Raw genomic sequence first — 22848 nt, forward strand, 5'->3', positions numbered from 1 at the left:
GGCAGCCCTGTAATAAGACTGCAGAAACTTGCTTATGTTCTCTCCGAAATTAGAAGGCGCCAGGAGTGAGAAACAACAAAACATGTTTGGAGATTAACAAAAACTACTTGATGATTTGTTCTCTTCTAAGGCAGAAAGAGCAGGAATTTCAGTAACTTACTTTGTATTTACTGTGTAGAAACTTTGATTTGGGGAAAATATATGTATATATATATATATAGAATATATGTTATATATATATATATCTATATATATATATGTATATGAAATATATATCATATATATACCTATATAAAATATATATTACATATATCTATATATATATATATATAATATATTTTATATACATATATATACATACATATATACACACACATATATATATATATATATATATATATATATATATATATATATATATATATATAAACAAGTTGTATAAAATATTTGTGGTTATAATGAGTTAATTCTTTGTAAAGACTGTAGTCGACGCCAATTTTTTCCCTTTTTCATTTTTTGTTCAAGGAATGCTGCAGGTGGCACCGAAGAATGAAGCAGATCACCCTTCATTTCAGCCAAGTCTGTTTAGGGAGAAAAAAGTCATCTATTCCTTTTTCTAGTCTTTATCTCTGATGACAGTCTTCCTTATAGTTTGAGACAACTGAAGGTTTCATCAGTCTTCGAAAAAAAAAAAAAACCTACTTTCTTTGTATTCGACATTTTCTTTAGCCCTTTTTTAAAGGATATAAAATTAGATCTGTCTGAAGGAAAAGAATCATTCATTGTCTTTTGTTGTTTCCCCAGCCGTGCAAGGGAGCGGATGTGTGATAGGACGGAGCGTGGGCGTCGTCTTGGAGAAGGAGGAAGGCAGCTTCGGCTTCACCGTCAGGGGAGGAACGTCTCATGAGGCAACCAAGAGCAGACCCCTCATTATCACCCACGTCAGACCCGGCGGACCCGCTGACAGGTTAGTGCTTATAACTTAAAAAAAAAAAAAATACTATTACAATCCTGGGTATATTTGATTTACTTTAAGTTTACTTTTTTCGTTTCAATCTCTGTTTAATAAAATCTCTGTTATTAAGAATGTCAAGCTAGTTTGTTACCCAAAGATGTCTTGTCTCTTTCTATATATATATATATATATATATATATATATATATATATATATATATACTGTATATATATATATATATATATATATATATATATATATATATATATATTTATATTCATATATATATATTGTATATATATATATATATTTATATCTATATATATATATATATATATATATATATGTGTGTGTGTGTGTATATATATATATATATATATATATATATATAGAGAGAGAGAGAGAGAGAGAGAGAGAGAGAGAGAGAGAGAGAGAGAGAGAGAGAGAGAGAGAGAGAGAGAGAGAGAAATTTAGTATCCTTATGAAATCTAATTCCTGTTAATGATGATTTACTTGTAATGAAAGTCTTAAACTCTCTTATTTACTGTTTTATGAAACTATCTTATAATTATAATCGCCACAATTAGTCAAAGAATTCAGTCTAAACGTTACTATTTTACCAGGTGGCTTATGAGGCTCGTATCCTAAAATATTTCTTATAAACTTTTTTATGATGAAATCAAGACTTATTTCTTTTTTTCCCTTTTCTGCAATGGATGATAACAGGGAAGGAACCATCAAAGCAGGCGACCGTCTATTGGCTGTAGACGGACGAGACTTGACACGATGTTCCCTGACGGAGGCGCAGGAGACTCTCCGCCGAGTGGAACGAAGTGCCACACTCACCATAGAGTAAGTCATAAGTCATATTTTGTTATTTTTCGTTTCAATAATTTATTGTTTCCTGCATCTTAAAATGCATATGCAGAATTCTCTCTTTTTCTCCAAGAATACTTTTTGAAAACGAAATTCTTAAGTCCAGCTCAAGCTCTGTAGTTTCTTGTAGTGTTTGCAATCTCACCATCCTTGTGATCTAAGAATTGGAGGTTTGGTAGAGCCTTAAGATCTACCTGTTCAGTTATCATCAGCCATTGCCTGGCCCTCCCTGGTCCTAGCTTAGGTGGAGAGGGGGCTTGAGTGCAGATCATATTCATATATGGTCTGTCTCTAGAGCATTGTCCTGCTAGGACATTGTCACTGCCCCTTGCCTCTGTTATTCATGAGCGACCTTTAAACCTTTAAAAGCGAGGCAACCATGTTGTAACAGTTCCATTTATGTGAATTTCAATTAGTGTTTAATCATAAGTGTTAATATGTTAACTATTTTCAATAATTATCAGAATTGAATATCTTTTATTAATTCATTTCCAGTGAAGCAAGTGATTGTATAATTTTCATAGAGAAGCTTTTTTCTTTTCTGAACTGTTCTTTTCACACAGGTACGATGTGTCTGTGATGGAAAGCGTGAGATCGTCTGGCGGACCTCTGCTAGTCGAGATCGAACGGGCCATCGGCACTTCCCTGGGCATCACCTTGACCCACGCTCACCCTGAACCCAACGCCATCATCATTGAAACCATCAAGACTGCCAGTATCGCTGAAAGGTAAAAAGTTCGTCCTATTCAAATATTTTGGAATTGCATCTTCTTTTTTAGTGAAGACTACGGAGTACACATCAGGTTTCAATAATAGGTATTTTCCACCAATTTATTTTTTGATCTACCATTTATTTTCCAAGGACAATAGGTATTTTCCACTAATTTATTTTTTTATCTGCTTTTATTCCCCCAAGGACAATAGGTATTTCCCACCAATTTATTATTTGGATTTACTCATTTTCTCAGTTAAACCATAATAGTAGAATTAGTTCTACCTAAAATACCAGCTTATGTACAAGAACTAAAAAAAAAAAAAAAAAAAAAAATAGGACATTTCCATCATATCTTCATTTCAGATGTGGCGCTCTTGCTGTTGGGGACATAGTAGCTGCCATTGACGGCACCCGTCTGGACCAGCTGACAGTGGCCGAGGCAGCTCAGCTCCTGAAAACAGCACCTGGGTCTCATGTCACCTTAGAGATCATCCCAGGGCCCACTAGTCCTCAGAGGATAAGCTTCAGAAGAGGTATAGATTAGGGCATAACAGCCAGATACTTTCAAGGTTGTCATATTTGCTTATTATTTTGTACAGCAATTTAGAAAGTAAGAAATTTAAAAAAAAGTTATTTTCATCTGGGTTTATATATATATATATATATAATATATAATATATATATATATATATATATATATATATATATATACATATATATATATATATATATATATATAGATATATATATGTGTGTGTGTGTGTACATGTATATATCTTTTTATAGTTTATATATGAGAGATCTATATTAATGTTGTTACCGTTCTTAAAGTGTTTATTTCCATTGTTCATTACTTCTCTTGTAGCTTATTTGTCTCCTTATTTCCTTTCCTCACTGGGCTAATTTCCCTGTTAGAGCCTCTGGGCCTATGTTACCTTGCTTCTCCTACTACGGCTGTAGCTTAGCTAGTAAAATATATAATGTATATATACTTAATTTTGAGCGCATATATATCTATATGTATGTATTGTTCAAATGAAAAATTGTTCTTTGAACTCGAGATCAATTTCAATTCTTAAAATTCTAATAGATAAATAAAATCTTTTTTTTATATCAACATAGGCGGCGGCGTAGCCTTTCCCCACCTTTACGGTGGCCTTGGCAACAGCAGCGGCTACGGAAGCAATGGCGGTGGAGGTTACCTGTCCGGAGGGTCGAATTACAACACCTTGACCTCACGCCCACGATCTGCTGCCGCCCGGAGGGTCAATAGGCGGACGAGGCCCACTGATCGCGCAGAAACAAGTAATTTATATTTAGTGTGTTTGGAAACTGCATCCACTGCCACTTATCTTCCCTTCCTATGTGTATTGGTTTCGATACATTCCAATTGATGTTAATGTAGTAATTTAATCTTTCCCTACACCAGAATTATCCTACAATCTTGACTTCAAGTTTCATAAATTGCTTTAAAAATTTTTATTAAGCCTATTTATTAATATAATTTCTCCTATATAATATTACAAGAAAATGCAACTTCATATTATGTAATCTTAATACAAATAGAGCAGTTAACGAATAGTATGCCTGATCATCTGCAGTGAATTAGCTCATTGTTGTTATATTCATTTTGCTGAAAAAAATGTGAATCCATAAAACTATTTTTCCTACTCAGACTGCTGATCAACTTTGTCTGTTAAAAAGAGTATAAAAAAAAAACTTTTTTTCTCTCATTTCTTAACTGTATGACCAAATAATTTGACTGATGCAGGCCATACTTGATCAGAATTTGACACCTGAATACCTTTGTTTTTTTTTATTTTGGGAATCTACATGGTTTAGTTTAGTTTACATCATTGGCAAGGAATAAAAATAGAATAAAAGCTGGCCTTATATCATTCATATTATTGTTCAATTCATTGTGTAATTATGAAACATGCTCATGTTTTTCCAATTTTTTTAGAGAGAACGACATATTAAGGGTACTCCCTTTGTAACAAAAATTTTTATAAAAAAGGCCTAAAATGTGATTGAAGCAAGCTATGAAAAATTATAATTTTATATAGTAGTTTTGTATCACTTTTCAGTGTTTTATAGAGTTTTCATTATATATTATAAGTTTCAGCAAAGGTCGAAAGGTGTAGTAAGCTAATGTTATATAACAAGGTAATTTTTCTACATTTGCATTAATTTGATATAATATTTGTTTCAATCTCGGATTAACGGCCAAAGTGCGCGCTATTCTTTTCATGAAACTTGCTTCAACATAGTTTTTTATTGTTCATAAAACTGTCATTAATATTGTAAAGAAATTACTCCCTAAAAAGATTCAAAGCTAATTTATTAGATAACACTTTGTGTTATATGAGCTGGGCGATTTTTTTATTTTTACTAAATTTGCTTATATTAAGATACTGGATGAATATTGACTTTTTCATTGCTTTATGTGATACAAAAGATCACATTTGACTGATAAATGCCCAATCTTCATGTAATCATGTATGCCTTGCATTTTGCAAAAGTGCACATTGTTAGTATCTCATCGCCAGTTGGTAAAGCAGAATTTTAAATTATCTTTATGGTTACTCAATAATAAAGACCTGGGCATTATTTTCGATATTTTATGTAATCATCAGACTACGAGATAATAATTGTTCGTCAGTCATCTGTACATTTCTTATTCTACAGGTTCCGTATCTTCGCATACCACAGCAGGGAGTGCAGGTGCAATTGGTGTGTGCCATCCGGAGTGCCTGACGGTGACACTCGTAGTCGAAGGTCGAGGATATGGACTTGTTCTCAGACCTCCTCCTCATCCAGCAGATCCTGACACCGCTTTGCCCGTCATTGCGGCCATTGATCCTGGTGGTCCCTGCGACAAGTAAGTGGATTTGGGCATGTTAACATCCCTTTATTCGAATTTCGTTGACGGATTTCATTGGAAAAGGGAAGGCCATTGGAGCTAGGCCGATAGACTACGTTCAAGAATGGATTGAAAAGATGTTGTTATAATGTTTAAAGATTCATTTCATTTGCTGAGACTTGTATATATCGTTGTTTTAGTGTCTTAAGTAACCATTTACTATATCGAGAATATTATGCCAATATTGTAAGAACCTTCATGAAATTTCATCTTTTGAAATTTTCCAACTGTACTTGTTTTGGCATATATATATATATATATATATATATATATATATATATATATATATATATGCGTGTGTGTGTGTGTGTGTGTATGCACACTAATACAGTACGTATGTTATTTGTTCATAAGTCGTGGACAATATGGTCAGTCCTCATTGACATTACTTTTGATAGTTCAAATAAATGAGTTTGAATTGATGCATATAGTACAGTACTGATTATAACAGCTGATTTTGTGTACGTAAATACTTTGTAGTACTAAACCTGGAAGTCCCTGTTCTATACATTTGAGAAAAGTATTTATTTATATGTTTTCACTAAAAGCATTGCGTGGAGGTCTTAGCAGTGAGTGTTCCCCGGGCCTCTATCTGCGTCTACTTTTTACCCTTCTACTTTAGCACTGTTGCCGCTTCCTTATTTCCGTAATGATATCTAGTCTCTGCACTTTTACAACATTGTGCAACAGGAGGAATTGGTCATGTGTTTAATTCCATAATTCCAATCAAATTGAGTATAATCGAAGCAAAGATTCCTCGAAAAAATTTAATTAGGAATAAGATTGTCTATATTTTTAAGCTCAAGTGTTATTATTATTATTATTATTATTATTATTATTATTATTATTATTATTATTATTATTATTATTATTATTATTATTATTATTATTATAGAGTTGGCCCGATTAAATTCGGGAGATAAAAATACGTACAGTATATTAAAGCTAATAATAAAATATAAAGTAAAATTATAGAAAAAGTAGAATGAGAACAAATTTTATATAAACGATAATAATAAACATAAAGTAAATATATGGATAATATAGAATAAAAATATTTTTGTATAAAAATCTGTGGTAAATAGTAATTTAACTATATTTTTCAGATGCAGCGTCATATGCGTTGGCGACAGACTTATGGGAGTGAACGGCCGGAGCGTGTCTGGCTTGGGCGTAAGTGAAGTGACCCAGATGGTAGCTAATTCTCGTCCAACCGTCACCTTAGATGTTGAATTCGATGTGGCAGATTCGGTCGTACCTTCGTCGGGGACCTTTGCCGTAAAACTGGCTAAGAGACATAATGGCCTTGGCATTACATTAACGGGTAGGTTAGAAATTTTGTATTCGTGTTGAAACTCTTTATTCCGTAAACGAGATCAAGTAAAGTGTCACTTTATATTTAAGTGTGGATCTCTTTAATGCATGAACGTATGATATATGTATATGTATATATATATATATATATATATATATATATATATATATATATATATATATATATATATATATACACACACACACACACACACACACATATATATATATATATATATATATATATATATATATATATATATATTTATAATGTGTTTATGTATGTATTATGTATGTATATATATATATATATATATATATATATATATATATATATATATATATATATATATATGTATATATATATATATATATATATATATATATATATATATGTATATATATATATATATATATATGTGTGTGTATATATATATATATATATATATATATATACATATATATATGTATATATATAAATATATATATATATATATATATATATATATATATATATATATATATATATATATATATATATATATATATATATATATTATGTACTAAAGACATCTCGCGCACGCATGTATTACACATAATTTATAACCTTTCTTCGTGTGCACTTACATATTTATGTCCTTATACACAAACAATAGTTATAATTATTTTTATTTTAAAGCCATATTCGTAAAAGGAGCCCCTTTGCACATTGCAATCACCTTATAAATGTGAAATTCTGATTTTTTAAACATTACGAGTCTATGCTAATTTATTACCCATTCAAGCACATTTTTTGCCTTATGTTAGTCAGCTCTTTGTGATTAAATACTACTTCTTTTTTTGATGTTTCATTGTCAAACACATTGCAACACCATATCTTCGCCTTGTACAGTTTGCCACAAAAGTCATCACCTTTTTTCAAAGACAAAATTGGCTTACCGTGTTCAGCAGGTCGCAGAGCAGCTTCTGGTGAACCGTTTCTGATAAGTGAGGTTGTGAGGGGGTCGCCAGCCCATCGGTCTGGAACAATGCAGCCAGGAGACCGTCTTCTAGCCATAAATGACACTCGACTTGAACACCTGACGTTGGAAGACGCCAGAGCGATTCTTCAGTGCTGCGATGATATCGTTACTCTCAGAGTCCAGAAAGACGAGCTGTACTCGGGTCAGTTTGGGGATGTATTTTATCAAGTAATGAGTCTTATGTTTGAGGGCACCTTTGTGATGATAATTACGAGTCAGTAATAGTCTGTATGGTAATGCTTATGAATCTTCAAAGTTATGTGAAAATATGTCTTTTCCCTAACACAAGAAATTAAGGTATCAAAATTAGAAGTGCCATTTACAAAATTTGTAGAATAAGGTTCTACGTCAGTAGTATGTATAAAAAATGTAATGAATGTACCATTAAAATAAAAAAAAATTAATATTCCATATAAAACTTGCATTTTATATCGGAAGTTGTTCCTTGTTAGCCATAGGTAATACAGTAAATATATTCTTTATTTTCATCAGAGAGTGGAGGCCTAGTGATGTACACTGTAGAACTGGTCCGCCATGGTGGTGCCCTGGGAATAACCATATCGGGTAGCGAGGAACCTTTTGACCCTATTTTTATAGCTGGTCTTGCACCAGGTATGCTATTTCTGCAGTCTTCTTGATACAATTTTTGCTTTAGATTATTCTAAACACCATATTTTTAATTTATTTATTTTTTGAAATATAAAATCCTGTATCTCTAGCATGTTGTGGCCTGATTGGTAACGTCTCTGCCTGGTGTTTGCCAGATGGAGGTTCGAGTCCCGCTCAGACTCGTTAGTGCCTTCGGTGTTTGCAACCTTACCATCCTTGTGAGCTAAGGTTGGGGGGGGTCTGGGGGAGCCTACAGGTCTATCTGCTGAGTCATCAGCAGCCATTGCCTGGCCCTCCCTGGTCCTAGCTTGGGCGAGGATGGGGCTTGGACGCTGATCATATATGGTTAGTCTCCAGGGCATTGTCCTGCTTGCTAGGGCAATGTCACTGTCCCTTGCCTCTGCCATTCATGAGCGACCTTTAAACCTGTAAATATGAATGACTAAAAGGACTTATACTTTCGCTTTGCTTTTCAGGTGGGCTGGCTGATCGCACCGGTGCCATTCATATAGGAGATCGCTTGTTGGCTATCAACGGAGCATCCCTGAGAGGAAAACCTCTCAGTGAAGCTATCTTGATGCTTCAGAATTCAGGCGATACAGTGACTCTCAAAATCTCACGACCAAGAGATTCTGGTTAGATATCAAATTCCAACAAAAACTTAACACTTTTTTTTTTTTTTTTGTGCAGAATGCGAACGTTAATGAGAGTAAAAAGATTTTTTTTTTTAAACTGTTCAATAGCATCAGTTGCATTTCAAATGTAGTACAGATTAAATTCATGAATTATGAGATCCTTACGATATCAGAAAATTAATCTACGATTCATCCTAAACATTAGTCAAATTATATTGGATGAAATGAAAAATTAATTATCTTTTATAAAAAGAAAGTTTCAATTTACACCGGGAGATTTTTTATTGGTCAAGATAGGCAACATGAAGGACATTCGAAAATAAATGCTTCGTTTTCCATTCTTTATAAAAAGAGCATTGCATTGCAATTCATCATTTGATTTCTTAAAAGAATAGTAATGGGATCTGAAAATGTTATTGTTTCCTTACAAAATCACATATTTTCAAGTAGCATTATTGAATGCCCCAGTCTTTTGGTTATCAGGAAACCATTCCTGTTAGAAGCTCGTGGTGAGGATGGCAGGTACATCCTCACCAAGATTCTTGGAGGGGATATATTTGATGATGCCAGTGGCATTTTTAATTTCATATTGGAAGTTGGCCTTCTTATTCGTCTTTAAATGATATATTAAATTTTAAAAGTTTCGTTATTAAGTTATTTATTCATTTCTATTTTTATTTTAGTTTTTTCTTGTTGTTAATTCTTTATTGGGCATACTCAAATGAGCATCAATGACCACTGATGTTATGATTCCAGATAATTACAAATCATTAATTCATTCTTTTGTACAGAAATGCACATTATTTCCTTTTATAGTCCATGGGCCAGGACTAGATTTTTAAAACATCGGTACCAGAAATTCTAATGAATCTTATTTTGTATTCTGAAGAGGTCTATGCTTCAGGATCATAAACTAGTATGATAGCATTTACATATGAGTAGCTGAGTGGTTAATATCACCGTCTAAATTTTGACATAACATGTTTGTTTTTCGGGCCAAAATTATGGGATATGAGAAACCTTAATAGTCACAAAATCTCTACTTTTTTAACTTACAGCAACAAATGGCCACTCAAAATTTTTGTATAACTGTTTTATCCTTAATACACATGTCAATCCTCAAATAAAATGTGTATTTAGGTAACCAAAGGTCAAAAGATCATGAAAAGGGGATGCTATATAAATAAGTCCCATAAAACTTTCTTTAGAAGATACGTTATTTGATATGATATGAAAGGACACTTAAAAACAGGTGGAGTCATTGTTATTTTGTATTCCTAGGATAATGCTAAACTTGTGTTAGTAAATTACAGTAGTAAATTTTGATTAAATTTCAATTTTCTTCTTTTCATCTTTGTTCAGCTAAGTATTCTTTTCTTTGTAATTGCTTGTACCATTTGGTAGACAACTAAATTTTTCACACGATCATGGTAGTAGTCAAGAGAAAAGTCTGCATGTGCCAGTCCTAAAAAGCGGACACATATGGACAGCCTCATCCATTGTTCCAATGAAGATTCCAGACTTGTTACATCAGAGGACTATAAATCATGGACTACTTTGTTGAATCGGCTAAATCCAGAGACAATGCTCCAATCCTCAAACTAGCAAAAGACTTGCCAGATGGAAAGGTCCCGGAGTATGTAAAGCAAAGTGAATCTTCTGTCAAAAAGGCTCAAAGCATTCAAGAAATGAAAGAACCAGAGCCACTAATAAAATGCACAGAACTACGTGCAGATGTGGAAATCAGGAATGCAACTGTTAAGGAGATGGAAGAAAGGATTTTGGCTCTGTTAAGCTGAATGTCCTTATTATGTCATGTTAACAGACTTATATGTATGTATCAGAGGAGGGTGCCTGTAGCTCTGTGGAACATTGTGAGAACATTAAAGGAAGTTGTGAAGCAGTAGTGAAACAGGCATTTAATGGGTTATTTTAGTTCATACCGAATTAAATCCCCCCCCCCACACACACGTTATAACCATGACTGATTGGTTGTCTAGATTGCTGAAATATTTGAAGGATTTGGGCATCACGGAGGTCAAAAATTGGAGAACGAGTTTGTAGAATCACTACACATCACTGAAACCAAGAATGGATAGCTCCTTGTATTATTCTTAAATTTGTCAGTTATTGAGTTAGTCAAACAAAAACGCTAGTACGTACAGAGTTGAATAGCTGGAAATCTTCCAAAGAGGCAGATGTCGCAACAAATATTGCCTTGCAATTATTGATAGCAGACTTTAAAAACCAAAACGTCACTGTAGCATGGTCACCTGACATGGAACAAACTATATTCTTGATTCACTGTGCCTGTTCATTCGTACTATTCTTTCAGGAGAGGTGGCATGCATTAATCCACCAGAGAAAGAGTAGATAGACTATCTAATTCATTTGGAGAAGACATGGTTTATGTAGTTATGAATGGCTAGCAGAAGCCACATTCTACTCCCATTCGCTGTGAAATCTTTTACAGACAACACTGAACTTATACATACATTGAACCGTTATGGCTACATTGTGTTTAACTCAGTTAGTTGAAATAGACACAGTAATGAGCATCCAGAAACTGTCACGAGCTGATGATAATGTTTTATTGCCTTCAAATATTGATCCTGGTGTGTGGAATACCACTGATCACTTGGAGTAGATAACTAGTGGTAGCGGAACATCACATAGAATTAATAGTAATGATATCCAGCCTAAGATAATTGGGCCACAATGACTGCTCTCCACTGATACAGTAGGAAAAAAAACAAGAGAAACATAAACACCGAATCTACAATGTCTGGCAGAGGGTAGGACCTCCTAAAACAGAAAGTATTGATCCTAATATATCTGCTGTCATTCAGAGAGCAGCAATGGTGAATCTCAACTGTATTCTTGCCCACATGGTATATCATGATCCAGAACCACAAGCAGTAAGCAGTTGGGCAGGCTACAGTAGCCTTATCCATGGTGATAAGTTTGGTACATGCCAATAATAAATGCCACTTCATCTCAAAAGTTCACTGTTTATGAGTTGCTAAACCAGTCTGTCAATATCACCACGACATTGCAGTTTAACCATATAGTTTGTCTTTGATCATGCCCTTTGTACAAAGGCAGCAGAGATTGTATGGAAACATCAAAACAAATTTGATAAAAGCATCCCGTTATCGGGTGTTTTTCACACAATTTATATAGTGGACTGTTTTTAACAATTGAGAAACTTTCCCAGGATACAGGGTTCAAAGATATGTGTCGAGTCAGGTGTAATTGCAGATAATTCCATTACTGGTGTTATGGAAGGTCAAAGTTCAAATGTGTTCTGTACAACTCCATAAGTTATTCCATGAAACACTGATGAGATTGGCTTGGAAAGGCTTCGTACTATAGTTGAAAACAAATTCAAGAGATGATATATGCTTGTTTCAAGAGAGAGGTCCTAAAAGTTATTAGAAACCTCCACAATAATGTTTCTCCTTCTGGTGTGAAAGAAGTGATGTAGTCAACTGCTTGTTCTCATATCATGTAGGTGTTTGAGGAATACCTTGAATCTCTAAGACAATCAGACAGAAAACTCTCATGACTTTGGATGTCTTAAATAGACTAAGTGAATATATTACTTGGACTCCTGAGGGCATCACTAGGGGACTGGTAATTGCATCTGAACTCTATCTGTGTGAAAAGATTCTATGGTGCTTTGCCTACGACAAGCTCAACTATGCCAATATGCTATGCACAGATGTCCCGGTTGTATATTGATCACGCACAGGTGTATAAGCTCTTCATGCCAAAAGACTTTTTAGTGCAGCTGAAATCAGTCAGTCCATATGGTAGAGTTTCAATAGTCCTGACTATAGAAGAAATTGTAAATAAAGATCCACAGACACAAGGAGGGACTAAGGGGTTCAGTCTTAAACAAGTGAGCTGTTATGAAATTTTACCTGACAGCTGAGTATTGAAGCATATTTCTCAGGCTGATATGGGAGATGTGAGGCTCAAGTGGTTCAGAATTAAATCCCAATTAGCTATTGACCAGGATCAAGAAGGATGAAGCAGGTATACAAACCTTGATGAATCTCATGTTGGAGAACACATGAATAAATCAATTGCAACAAGACCAAGATGATTTAGTCAACATGCCCACATGGTTTCCAGCCATAGACGAAGTTGCCAATGATCTCTTAAGCACAAGAAGTAAGGGAGGAAATATACAATACCTTCAAAATCATGTCTTAAAAAGTGTTCACCAAGTACAAACTTCCATGGCACAAAAAAAAAAAAAAAAAAAAAAAACCGAAATACCTTCTCGTACATAATCAGTAAGATGACCTGTAGGTACTAAGCCAAAAAATGGGGATACAGAAAGCAGACAGGGACTTGCTCAACTACATGAGGGATGTCCTTGCACACCCATTGGGGCCTCTGTATAAGACAAAAATGTGGATGGATCTCTGCGCAAGACAAATATAGCCATACTTGTAAGAGAACTAGGAGCCATGGCAGCTCTAGTAGAAACTATGACTAAAGAGTCACAGGGTTCATTGGTGGAATGTGCATAGGTCGAAAAATGTGGCACTAATTCAACATTCACATTTCATCTGTTTTGGCCAAGGTATTTCTTGGGGGTGCACATAGTCAGAGACTGGATGTAGTATTTGATTTGTATTGGGAGAAGTCCATAAAATGCTGAAAGATTTCAGAGTGGGTAAACTTGAGGCCTTTAGTTTAAGAGCATAGCACCATGTCAACAAAATCAAGCAGTATCAAAAGTGTCTTGATAGCTCAAGCATCAAATCCAGGCTAATTTACTTCCTTGTCAAGAGCAAGTTGGCTGAAAACAGGGCGAAACTCTAAAACAAAACTCACCGTAACTAATAAAGAGGCCAGTTTTAAAATTGGACGAGATGACTGGGAGGATGTCCCCAATTTGACGTAATCACACCGGTAAATGTTGCGATAAAAATGAAAAGTAACAAAACTGTTCTGAAAGCCTTCATTGACCTAGGAGGGTTCTTGGACCTTTAGACAGAACTCTTTAAGAACCTACAGTGATTTACCTCTCAAATGTATGTACCTCCTCCTAATACCTCTAAAGTCAATAGTTCATATTAAGAACTCTTGACTAAACGTGGCAAGAGTGAATCAAGTCAACCTTCGCCTTATGAAGATAGTCTTTTCTTGTCCAGATTATATGCAAACTACCAATCTGCAACTTGGAAGCATTATCTCCATTCTTAATCAATATACCAAATCCTAAGGAGCATGGATAGACCACCGAATATGATGGGCACATGGTAATTTTAAGTGGAAGCGTGGGTTGCCTTCTACAATGTTTGTATTAGTTACTGGAAGCTGGACTTGAGTGCATGGATATGAGTAAGTTGAAGACTTATAAAAATCATAAATCTTATAAAAGAACCTGATGTTACTGTGACTTCAGGGATGATAAAAGTGATGATTATTCATTGGTAAACTGATTGGAATAATTATTCCCAAGGATTATATAAACATGTATGATGAGCAATTTCTATATTCTTTGTTTCATTTCAATACATTGCTTAGCTGGCCTCAATATAAACGTTTTGAGTAGTTATTCGTTGTTTTAATTTGAAAAGTAGATATTATGTGACAATTATTGTTTTTTCATACCCCATGGTTTGATCCTGAAAAATAAACAATCATGTTATATCAAATTTAAATGGCAGTATCACCCAGTAATCTATCCATCTGCGAATGGTATCATACCTGTTCATGATCCTGAAGCATAGACCTCTTCAAAAACACAGTATGATTTACTAGAATTTCTGTTACCAAAATTCGGTCTGGCCCATGGACTATTTTGATCTACCATGTTGCAGTTTTATCTAGCTTATTTATTTTTACCAATACAGGTGTCCCCAGTGAAGAACTTAGTCGAGAGGATTGGCTAGGCAGATTTGGACCCGCTATCCCCTCTGTGGATTCCGCTGTTGAATCTTGGGATAGTTCCGGTCTGGACCCAGTCCCAGCAGGTTCCACTCCTGCAATGTCAAAGCGAGATTCTGGATCTGACATTGTTTTCAGATCAGGTTAGTTGATTTCATAGAGATCTTGATAAACATGCAATCGTTTCCAGCATTATCTTCAAATGCACACAATAAAATCTTATTTTATCATTGAATCTTGAAATGGCAATAAACACGTCTTTCTTTTGTAACAGTTTGTGAATTAATGCATTTTTTAAAATTAGTATTATTCTTAGATTACTTTATTTTTTATGTTGGTGATCATGGGTAGTTGATAAATGAATATTATCTAGCTAGCCCTATTTATCCCATTTCATTCAACAATATTTACACCGGATTTGTCTTGAAGTATTAGAAAATGGCTCACATTGAGCTCGATTTCAGAGTAGGTTCTAGTTTTAGATGCTACCAAGTAATTGTTTTCCTTCTTAAGTTCCATTTTTCAATATTAAACTTAGCCGGTGATCATATAAGCTGTCAGCTCTGCTGCCCGACAGAAAAACCTAAGGACAAAATACGCCAGCGATCGCTATACAGGTGGGGGTGTACATCAACAGCGCCATCTGTCGAGCAGGTACTCAAGTACTCCATGTAAACACAGAACCAATTTTCTCTCTGTCGTGCCACCGGCAAGACCTACTAAATACGCTGTTGCTTACTGGATTGATTTTCACAGATTTTGGTGAGGTACTCATTTCTAGTTATTAGCTTTCGCTTTGCAGAGGTTATCTTCAATACTTCCTTGCATTCTTTGATTGAATTTTGGATCATTTGTTGACGACTTGGATAGATTTTGAATTTCCCCTTTGACTAATTCAAGATGGCTGACCCTTCTCAAGTCCCTAAATACAGGAAGTGTAGTGCTAGGGACTGTTCAAGGCGTCTTCCGAAGGCCTCTATCGATCCGCACACCATTTGTTCCAATTGTCGGGGTAAATCCTGTCAATGGGAAGATCGGTGTGAGGAATGCGTTGGGCTTTCGGAATTCGATTTTCTCGAATTCCTTAAATATTCACGTAGGCTAGAGAGAGATAGAGTCAGGAGGAGTTCATCTCGCTCAGTTGATTTTTCCTCTCCCCATGCCCCACAACCTATTCCTTCCCCTGTAGTGGTTGCTCCTGATCCCCCTTCTAGCACTCAACAACCTTCGATGGCAGATATGATGCGTGCCATCCAGGCTCTGGGTGAGAGAGTCGAGTCATTGGCGAGTGACCGTAACCAACTCATGGCAGACGTCAGGGAGTTGAAGGGTAAGAGTGCAGTGGGTAGTGACCTAGTGAGTGGAAGTGTTGTGAAAAGTGTTAGTGTTGCGCTTGAGGGTGCGTCTGTTCGTGCCTGTCGTCCTCCCAGTCCGGGACCTCTTGCAAGCTCCCAAGCCCAGGGGAGAAGCAATGTCGTACGACCAAAGGGTTTGATAGGCTTTAATCAGCGGACAGACGTTCCCTCCGTGGTTTCGGACGTATCTTGCCAAGATCGCCCCACCCACAAGAAGACGAGAGAGCCCATTTATTCCTCGTCTGCGGAAGATGTTTCTCGGCAGAAACAATGGACCAAGGTCTCACGACCTCTCAAACGCAAGGTCCCTTCCGCGCAAGTCCAACGGCCCAGTTGTAGCCACTGGGTCAGTTCGGACTCGCTGCAGTCTTCAGATGACTGCACACCTCCTAAGAGAGGCAAAGCGGTACCGCAACAGGCAGTAACACCGTCTGTTGCCGCACCTGCTACTGTAGACCCTAAGTGGGCTTTGCTGCAGACCATGCAGACACAGTTGTCATCGTTAATGCAGGACTTTCGTGCGGAGAAGGTTGACGCTGCACCCGTTAGCCTACAACCAACCACGGTTGTGCGTCCAGTTGACGCTGAGGCTACCTTCTCCCGCACTCCAGCTGTGAGAGTCCCGCCACCCATGCGCACTGTACCTTGCCAGCCGCATGTTGACGTTCGCCGACGCACGGAACCCTCCGTTGACGTTCGCGAGTTACAACAACAACAACCTAAGTTGTTTTGTTTTGACGCGGTGCGTCAACCTCCGCAACCCACTGTGGTTACCCCTACTCGCCCACAGCAGACTATACAGTCGGGAGTAGACGCTTTGCGCCCCCGCGCAGCTATGGTTGTTGCCTGCTCTCAGACTGACCAACAGTTCCATGACGTTGCGTCCAGTGCAGTCACGCATGCACCCGTGCTGCCGGACTCAGCTGACCAGCCAATGCCTACTCCTTTGCCGCTTCCTCTTCAGCATTCAGACGATGGACTCTCTGATGATGACGACGCTGCACACCTTGACGACCCGCACACGGACATCGACGAACCCAAGACCACGCCTCCCTCCCTGGACTTTAGAAAAGTACTTGCACTGTTCAAGGACTTGTATCCAGATCAGTTTGTTTCTGCGGCCCCACGCTCACCTCCATCTGAGTTCGCTTTAGGCACGCAGTCATCCGCGCCTACCTTTACGAAGCTCGTCCTCGCCCGCTCGTCCAAGAGAGCTTTAAGGGTGTTGGGAGATTGGATGCAGTCCAAAAAGCACCTGGGGAAGACAGCATTCTTGTTTCCCCCTGCGAAACTCGCTTCCAGATCGAGCGTCTGGTATGCCACGGGAGAAGTTCTCGGCTTGGGAGTTCCTGCCTCTGGCCAGGGCGACTTCTCAAGTCTAGTAGACTCTCCCCGCAGGCTAGCCATGAGACGCTCCAAGATTTGTTGGACTCCTTCAGATTTAGATCATCTGATGAAAGGAGTGTTCAGAGCGTTCGAAGTGTTTAACTTTTTGGACTGGTGTTTGGGAGCGTTGAGCAGGAAGACCTCCCCTTCTGACAAGGAAACTTCCTTGCTCATTATGTCCTGCATGGACAAGGCCATACGGGACGGTTCTAGTGAGCTTGCGGCTTCGTTCGTTTCCGGGGTCCTCAAGAAACGAGAAAACCTTTGCTCCTTCTTGTCAGCTGGAGTAACTCAATGTCAGAGGTCGGAGCTTATGTTTGCCCCTCTCTCGAAGTGCCTTTTCCCAGAGGAGTTGATCAAGGAGATTGCTGCCTCCTTGATTCAAAAAGACACGCATGACCTGGTTGCGTCATCTGCACGCAAAGCCACCCCTTTGCCTTCCGTGTCTAGACCCAGGATGGATACTCCAGCGTCAAGATTCATTCCGCCCTTTCGTGGCAGAGCCTCCAGCAGAGGAGGTGCTCGTGCCGAAGGGAAACGTGGGAGCAAGAAGAAAGGTACCAAGTCCTTTAGAGGCAGAGTCTGACTGCCACATTCTTCAGACAGCAGTGGGAGCCAGACTCAAGAACTACTGGCAGTCCTGGGAGAACAGAGGCGCAGATGCACAATCTGTGAAGTTGCTCAGAGAGGGGTACAAGATCCCATTCTTGCGCAAGCCCCCTCTAGCAACGACTCCCATCGACCTCTCTCCCAGGTACAGAGAGGAGGACAAGCGACTAGCTTTGAAGCAAGAGGTGTCTCTCTTACTAGAAAAGGGAGCGGTAGTCAAAGTCCGGGACCATCAATCCCCGGGCTTCTACAATCGTCTCTTCGTAGTGGTAAAGAAGACAGGAGAGTGGAGACCGGTGCTAGACGTCAGTGCTCTGAATATCTTTGTCACCAAGCAGACGTTCGCCATGGAGACGGCAAAGTCTGTTCTAGCAGCGGTCAGGAAGGAAGACTGGATGGTCTCTTTAGACCTCAAGGACGCTTACTTTCACGTCCCCATCCACCCAGATTCCCAACCTTTTCTAAGGTTCGTTTACGGGAAGGTTGTCTACCAATTTCAAGCCCTGTGCTTTGGCCTAAGCACGGCGCCTCTTGTCTTTACGAAACTGATGAGGAATATTGCCAAATTCCTGCATTTAGCAGACATCAGAGCCTCCCTCTATTTGGACGACTGGCTTTTAAGAGCTTCGTCCAGTCGTCGCTGTCTGGAGAATCTAAAGTGGACTCTAGATCTGACCAAGGAATTGGGTCTCCTGGTCAATATGGAAAAGTCCCAACTGGTCCCATCCCAAACTATAGTGTACCTAGGGATGGAGATTCACAGTCAAGCTTTTCGGGCTTTTCCGTCGGTCCCCAGAATAAGTCAAGCCCAAGGATGCATCCAGAACATGCTAATGAAGGACCGATGTTCAGTCAGACAGTGGATGAGTCTGATAGGGACGCTTTCATCACTAGACCAGTTCATTGCGTTAGGGAGACTGCACCTCCGTCCCCTTCAATTTCACCTGGCTGTTCACTGGAGAAAGGACAAGAAGCAGTCTCGATCCCTATTTCCGAGAAGATGAAGTCATCACTGACCTGGTGGAAGGACAACATCAACCTCAGAGAGGGTCTGCCACTGACTGTTCAGACCCCCAACCACGTTCTCTTCTCGGACGCATCGGACACGGGCTGGGGTGCGACATTAGACGGTCGGGAATGCTCGGGCACCTGGAACGCGGAGCAAAGAGCGTTACATATCAACTGCAAGGAGCTACTGGCAGTTCATCTGGCCTGGAAAAGCTTCAAGTCCCTCCTTCTAGGCAAGGTGGTGGAGGTGAACTCCGACAACACCACGGCCTTGGCGTACATCTCCAAGCAAGGAGGGACCCATTCTCTGAAGTTGTACGAGATCGCAAGGGACCTCCTCCCCTGGTCAAGAGATCTAAACCTGTCTCTAGTAACGAGGTTCATTCAAGGCAACATGAATGTCATGGCGGACCGCCTCAGTCGGAAGGGTCAAATCATCCCAACAGAATGGACCCTTCACAAGAATGTATGCAAGAGACTTTGGGCCACATGGGGCCAACCTACCATAGATCTCTTTGCAACCTCAATGACCAAGAGGCTCCCAAATTATTGCTCGCCAATCCCGGACCCAGCAGCAGTTCATATTGATGCCTTTCTACTGGATTGGTCCCATCTAGACCTTTATGCATTCCCCCCGTTCAAGATTGTCAACAAGGTACTGCAGAAGTTCGCCTCTCACGAAGGGACAAGGTTGACGTTGGTTGCTCCCCTCTGGCCCGCGAGAGAATGGTTCACCGAGGTACTGCAATGGCTAGTGGACGTTCCCAGAACACTTCCGCTAAGAGTGGACCTTCTACGTCAGCCACACGTAAAGAAGGTACACCCAAGCCTCCACACTCTTCGTCTGACTGCCTTCAGACTATTGAAAGACTCTCAAGAGCTAGAGGCTTTTCGAAGGAGGCAGCCAGGGCGATTGCTAGAGCAAGGAGGACATCCACTCTTAGAGTCTACCAGTCGAAGTGGGAAGTCTTCCGAAGCTGGTGCAAGTCGGTATCAGTATCCTCAACCAGTACCTCTGTAACTCAAATAGCTGACTTCCTTTTATATCTGAGGAAGGAAAGATCTCTTTCAGCTCCCACGATCAAGGGTTACAGAAGCATGTTGGCAGCAGTCTTCCGTCACAGAGGCTTAGATCTTTCCAACAACAAAGATCTACAGGACCTCCTTAAGTCTTTTGAGACCTCGAAGGAGCGTCGTTTGGCCACACCAGGTTGGAATTCAGACGTGGTACTAAGATTCCTTATGTCAGAAAGGTTCGAGCCGCTACAATCAGCCTCCTTTAAAGATCTCACTTTAAAGACTCTTTTCCTCGTCTGCTTAGCTACAGCTAAAAGAGTCAGTGAGATACACGCCTTCAGCAGGAACATCGGATTTTCATCTGAAACGGCTACATGTTCTTTGCAGCTTGGTTTTCAAGCCAAAAACGAACTACCTTCTCATCCTTGGCCGAAATCGTTCATTATTCCAAGCCTTTCTAATTTGGTTGGAAATGAACTAGAAAGAGTCTTGTGCCCTTTTAGAGCTCTTAAGTTCTATTTAAAACGAACTAAACCTTTACGAGGACAGTCAGAAGCTTTATGGTGTGCTATTAAGAAACCTTCTTTACCTATGTCGAAGAATGCAGTTTCCTATTATATTAGACTGTTGATACGAGAAGCTCATTCCCATCTGAATGAGGAAGACCATGCTTTGCTGAAGGTAAGGACACATGAAGTTAGAGCTGTCGCAACTTCAGTGGCCTTCAAACAAAACAGATCTCTGCAGAGTATAATGGACGCAACCTATTGGAGAAGCAAGTCAGTGTTCGCGTCTTTTTATCTTAAAGATGTCCAGTCTCTTTACGAGAACTGCTACACCCTGGGACCATTCGTAGCAGCGAGTGCAGTAGTGGGTGAGGGCTCAACCACTACATTCCCCTAATTCCATAACCTTTTTAATCTTTCTCTTGAAATGTTTTTTATTGTTGTTTTTGGGTTGTCCGGAAGGCTAAGAAGCCTTTCGCATCCTGGTTGATTTGGCGGGTGGTCAAATTCTTTTCTTGAGAAGCGCCTAGATTAGAGGTTTTGATGAGGTCCTTTAGTATGGGTTGCAACCCTTGATACTTCAGCTCCTAGGAGTCGCACAGCATCCTATGAGGATCGCGAGGCTCAGTAAGGAAGACGTACTTAAAAAGGCAGAGTAATTGTTCAAGTCGACTTCCTTACCAGGTACTTATTTATTTTATGTTTGTTATTTTGAATAACTGCTAAAATGAAATACAAAATACTTAGCTCTTAATAATGTAAACATGTAATGCTGGTCTCTACCCACCCCCCTGGGTGTGAATCAGCTTATATGATCACCGGCTAAGTTTAATATTGAAAAATGTTATTTTTATTAATAAAATAAATTTTTGAATATACTTACTTGGTGATCATATATTAAAGGACCCTCCCTTCCTCCCCAATAGAGACCCAGTGGACCGAGGAGAAAATTGGTTCTGTGTTTACATGGAGTACTTGAGTACCTGCTCGACAGATGGCGCTGTTGATGTACACCCCCACCTGTATAGCGATCGCTGGCGTATTTTGTCCTTAGGTTTTTCTGTCGGGCAGCAGAGCTGACAGCTTATATGATCATCGGGTAAGTATATTCAAAAATTTATTTTATTAATAAAAATAACATTTTTATACTTAAAACACAATTAGATAGAGAGCTGTAATTGAAACTACATCAATAGTAATAAGAAAATAACAAATAGCTGTCATAAAATCATATCTTTCTAACTGAATTCAGTCTAGTATTGTAGATTGGCCAGTGGTTTCCCCCACTGTATCTAATTTTCTGTAATATTCATAATGATTTGCCCAGGAAATTTATTTTCTCTATCCATATTAAGGGCAGCCTACATGGTCAACCCGATAAGCTGTTACTAATTGCTATGATCACTTGAGTAATTGTGAATTGTTCCATATCTAGTAATTGAATGGTGATTTTGTAATGTTATTGATTTATTTTTATTCCATTGAAGAGTTAATTTCTAGAAAATATTTGTTGGCAGGACACTGAATCCTTTTGTCACTACATTTTGACAGGAAATGAAGACATAACGTTGTAAATACTTTGCAAGTTCACGTTACAGTATAATTTATAGATCGTTAATCCTGTTATATTAATTTCAATACGGAATCTCGTGGAGAAAAGGAAAGGAAAATATTTTCATCCCTTTTGGTGGAAATTCGATCATTTTTATTTATTTTCCATTAAAATTTCTTACAGTTTGCAATGGGTAATACACTATTCTAAATGCAAATTTCTCGTGTGATTCAACAGACTGCGGCAGTACAGTACGCCGCCGAGCAGGTACCGAAGGAAGAGACGAACCCAACATTAATGGCGACTCTGAAAACGCCGAAGGCAGCAGAAAAGAAACAGAAGAAGAAACGAGAGATATGTGGAGATCACCATCTCCACCACCGTCAGTAGACAGTGGTCAATCAGGTATGAATATCCCCAGTCGGGCTACTGTACATCATATTCTAAGAATCTTTC

At 38.5% G+C, this 22848-nt stretch overlaps 1 protein-coding gene across 10 annotated transcripts in view; it reads left to right on the forward strand.

The window, feature by feature from the left end:
• The window catches only part of Grip (Glutamate receptor interacting protein), a 54870-nt gene that overhangs the window by 26171 nt on the left and 5851 nt on the right, over positions 1-22848 (forward strand). For 9 of the 10 annotated variants that reach the window (XM_068381694.1, XM_068381698.1, XM_068381693.1 and 6 more), the window contains exons 3-14: positions 805-967; positions 1682-1807; positions 2395-2559; positions 2910-3079; positions 3669-3851; positions 5235-5427; positions 6576-6793; positions 7732-7947; positions 8298-8417; positions 8891-9049; positions 14926-15102; positions 22630-22797. In XM_068381694.1, the coding sequence (XP_068237795.1) occupies positions 805-967; positions 1682-1807; positions 2395-2559; positions 2910-3079; positions 3669-3851; positions 5235-5427; positions 6576-6793; positions 7732-7947; positions 8298-8417; positions 8891-9049; positions 14926-15102; positions 22630-22797 (2058 nt within the window). The remainder of the gene's footprint in view (positions 1-804; positions 968-1681; positions 1808-2394; positions 2560-2909; positions 3080-3668; positions 3852-5234; positions 5428-6575; positions 6794-7731; positions 7948-8297; positions 8418-8890; positions 9050-14925; positions 15103-22629; positions 22798-22848) is intronic. The other variant, XM_068381701.1, reaches the window with a different exon arrangement.

This window comes from Palaemon carinicauda, chromosome 10, assembly GCF_036898095.1.
Source record: "Palaemon carinicauda isolate YSFRI2023 chromosome 10, ASM3689809v2, whole genome shotgun sequence".
In the NCBI taxonomy this organism is placed as follows: Eukaryota; Metazoa; Arthropoda; class Malacostraca; order Decapoda; family Palaemonidae; genus Palaemon; species Palaemon carinicauda.